Raw genomic sequence first — 3,154 nt, 5'->3', positions numbered from 1 at the left:
GCCACCTGACACGAAGCCCAGGGTCCGGCGTCAAGGACGAGCTGGCGTGCGGCATCGCAGCGTGCCCGGGCTGGGAACCTGCTGGGATTTCCCTGACACGCAGGGACCGTAACGGCATTTCAACATGCCAGCGCTGCTAAAGCACCTACTTCTGCAAAACAGCGTGATAAGATCTCAGAAGTATTTAAAAACCAAATAATCTGGGTGGGTTTTTTTCCTTTGTAGCTGAAACAGAACCAGCCCCGTCCCTGCTCGCATGGCGCTGCCGGTGTGGGCAACCACTGTCCTGCCAGCGCTTCCCAGAGCAGCTGCCTTGTGGCGCTCAGCTCCGTGTGAAAGGCACAAGGTACGGCCCCACACCGCTTCTCCCTCCGTCCGGCAGCCCCGGAGGGCTGGCCTAAGCGTGGCTTCCTCCTGCCCCCCGCTTCCAGCCCAGCTGCACCAGGAAGACTCCGGATCCTGGGCCAGGCGAGCAGAGGAAGGCGTGTGCAGGCAGATCACGAGTGGGACAGGGAAGAGCAGGCGTAGTGCGGGGTATCCGCTGCCTTCACCAAGCGTCACGGCTGCTGCTGATACTGGCTCTCTGTTGCAGTAAAGAAATCCTCCAAAATGCTCTGCGTGTACTCGAAGGTGGGACGATCCTCGGGTTTGGTCTTCCAGCATCGCATCATAATGTCATACAGCTCCTCGGGGCAATTCTCTGTGCGGGGCATCCGGTAACCACGCTCCAGGGCCTTGATCACCTCCGCGCTCGACATCCCTGGAGAAACAGGGCAGGACAGGGGAACGTTTCATGGGTTATCACTGATTTCTCTAAAAGGCAAAAATACCTCTAAGCCCAAAACTCCCCACCCATTGGGCGATGTCACTGGGACAGGTTCGAGGGGCTGGGGAGGAGGAATTCCTACGCCTGGTCAGGAAAACCTGCGGACCACCCGGAGGCTGGCGTAGCTGTAGTGCAGGTTTGTACCCCAGCTGAGGTCGGGTGCGATCACAATGGGGTTGTATCAACTCCCACAGGTAAAGGCCAGACTCCTCCGTCCACTGCGTCTAACGAGCCATTCCTGCCAGGGTCACTGATCAGAAGTTGTTACGTGAGGGCAGAACCGGTGCTTCCTCAACAACCCTTTGTGCCATCCCACATCCTCCACGGGCGGTTTGTGGCAACTTTTACTTTTCTGGTCGAGAACAATTTCCCGTGGAAAAAAGGTACCAAAGAAACCACTATACAATACAGGGCGGTTCCTCGTGCTGGTGATTTACAGATTGTTCCAGCCTTCCCAAAAACACCTGGCCCAGCGACCAGCCCTGAACTGATGTGCTACTTCCCGACATGCTTCATCTGCAGGAGGCAGAAAACGGTGTGTTAGTGCTGTGACACAAACCCATGAGCCGGGAGCTTGTGGTGGGCGATGCCTGCGCTCCCAGGGTCCTGCCCGGGGCAAGTCAGTGACTCTCTCCTGTCAAAAACATGTTCTGATTTAAAAACAGGGACCAGATCTTTTAGACATCCTGACTACTGTTGGTTTTCCCTGGAGCTGGAGGAGCTCAGGACCTCCTGGCAGGATCAGCCCCGAGGCAGCCTGTAGGGTAGCTGCCCTCCTCCCCAGAGCACCCCCAGGTCATCGTTACCAGGGCTCATTTCGTGGGCTCCCCAGAGATGTCCCAGCTCAGTTTGTGGAAACTGAGAAGAGGGGCCCCTGTGTCGCAGCGGGATAGATTTCTGGTCAGCGAAAGCAGCTGCTGTCCACTGACTCCCAGGGAGAAAATCTTCCTAATTATCCATCCCCGGTGAGCTCTTGTCCGAACAGCAGATGTAGCTAAAGGAGTGCTGCGGGCTGCTCCGGGACTGTCATGCTCAGGGCCCTGCTCCGTGGCTCCTGGGCAGAATTGCCACCATGAGACCCTGCACTGCCCTCTTTGAGCTCTGCTCCTGGGGTCAGCTTCAGATTTCTCACCATTCCCTCTGTTTTAACTTCATGGAAATGGATCCCATGGATGGGGCCCAGACGGTGGAGCATGTCTTGTGGGAGCAGTTCCGCGGAGGCATTTCACCTCCTTACCTGGGTATGGGATGCGCCCGTAGGTGATGATCTCGGTCAGCAGGATCCCAAAGGACCAAACATCTGATTTTATGGTGAAAGATCCGTAGTAGATGGCTTCTGGCGCAGTCCATTTGATGGGAAACTTGGCACCTGGACAAAGAGATCCAACAGGAAGCATGAGCTCTAACCCAAATGCTGAGAAACCAGTGGTGAAATATGGGGAACAAGAAACAAACAGAAGAGGAAGACGTGAAGCAATGCAAATGAGAGGAGCTTCTGCCTCCCGGGGTCCTTCCCACCAACGTTACACGTTGATAAGCGGCTCTAAGGGAATCCCAGAACCCTTCACCATCTCGGAACGTGGCCAGAGGCTCCCAGCAGCTCCCGCACCTTCCCGGGCCGTGTACTCATCGTCTTCAATGACTCTGGCCAGCCCGAAGTCCGCGATCTTGCACACCAGTATTGCCGACACCAGAATATTGGCAGCTCGCAGGTCTCTGTGGATGTAGTTCCTCTTCTCAATAAAAGCCATTCCTTCTGCAATCTGTAAAAAGGGGAAAGAGAAAAAAAATGCAAAGAGGCTGTTTGAAATAACAACCGCCCCAGCGCGACTGCTACCGGGAATGGAAAGAGCTTCACTGCTGCTGGTCAGCGCTCGGAAAGGGGGTAAGGGGCTCAGGCTTAGACCCTCAGGCTTAGCGCCCTCAGGCTCAGACCACCCCAACACGACTGGTGTAACCCCACGAGTGAGAAAAGCCACGAGGAGCTGGTGTGCTCACGGGCGTCCGTGGATGTCCGCGGGGCAAGGTGCCACCGCTTCATCCGTAGCTGTGCAGACGTGGAGTAAATCCTTCTCCGTTCAGAGGAAACGTGAGACCAGTCTCCAAATACCCTGACAAGTGCCCAAGGGAAGCAGGGAGTAAACTGTCCTCTCCCTCTACTAAAGGGGACAACGAATGGGCTTTAATTGCTGCGGTGAGGGTCGGCCAGCGTCTCAGAGCTGGGGAGCACTGGGGCTCTGGGGAGACACACGGGCACTGGGGAGGGTCTCCCAGGGAGGCCGGAGAGGTGCTGGGGGCCTTCAAGAACAGGTGGGGACGCACCAGCCC

The 3,154-nt window shown here is 56.5% G+C and overlaps 1 protein-coding gene across 1 annotated transcript in view; it reads right to left on the bottom strand.

The window, feature by feature from the left end:
- Positions 1–557: 557 nt before the first annotated feature.
- LOC104513778 (tyrosine-protein kinase HCK-like) overlaps positions 558–3,154 on the bottom strand; it is a gene marked incomplete at its 5' end in the record, with an annotated part of 4,956 nt that continues 2,359 nt past the window's right edge. The window contains 3 exons of the mRNA XM_010157240.1: positions 558–760; positions 2,064–2,195; positions 2,436–2,589. Of these exons, the coding sequence (XP_010155542.1) occupies positions 558–760; positions 2,064–2,195; positions 2,436–2,589 (489 nt within the window). The remainder of the gene's footprint in view (positions 761–2,063; positions 2,196–2,435; positions 2,590–3,154) is intronic.

Source organism: Eurypyga helias, unplaced genomic scaffold, assembly GCF_000690775.1.
Source record: "Eurypyga helias isolate BGI_N326 unplaced genomic scaffold, ASM69077v1 scaffold34388, whole genome shotgun sequence".
NCBI classification, from domain to species: domain Eukaryota; kingdom Metazoa; phylum Chordata; class Aves; order Eurypygiformes; family Eurypygidae; genus Eurypyga; species Eurypyga helias.
This window is presented reverse-complemented; position numbering and strand designations above follow the sequence as displayed.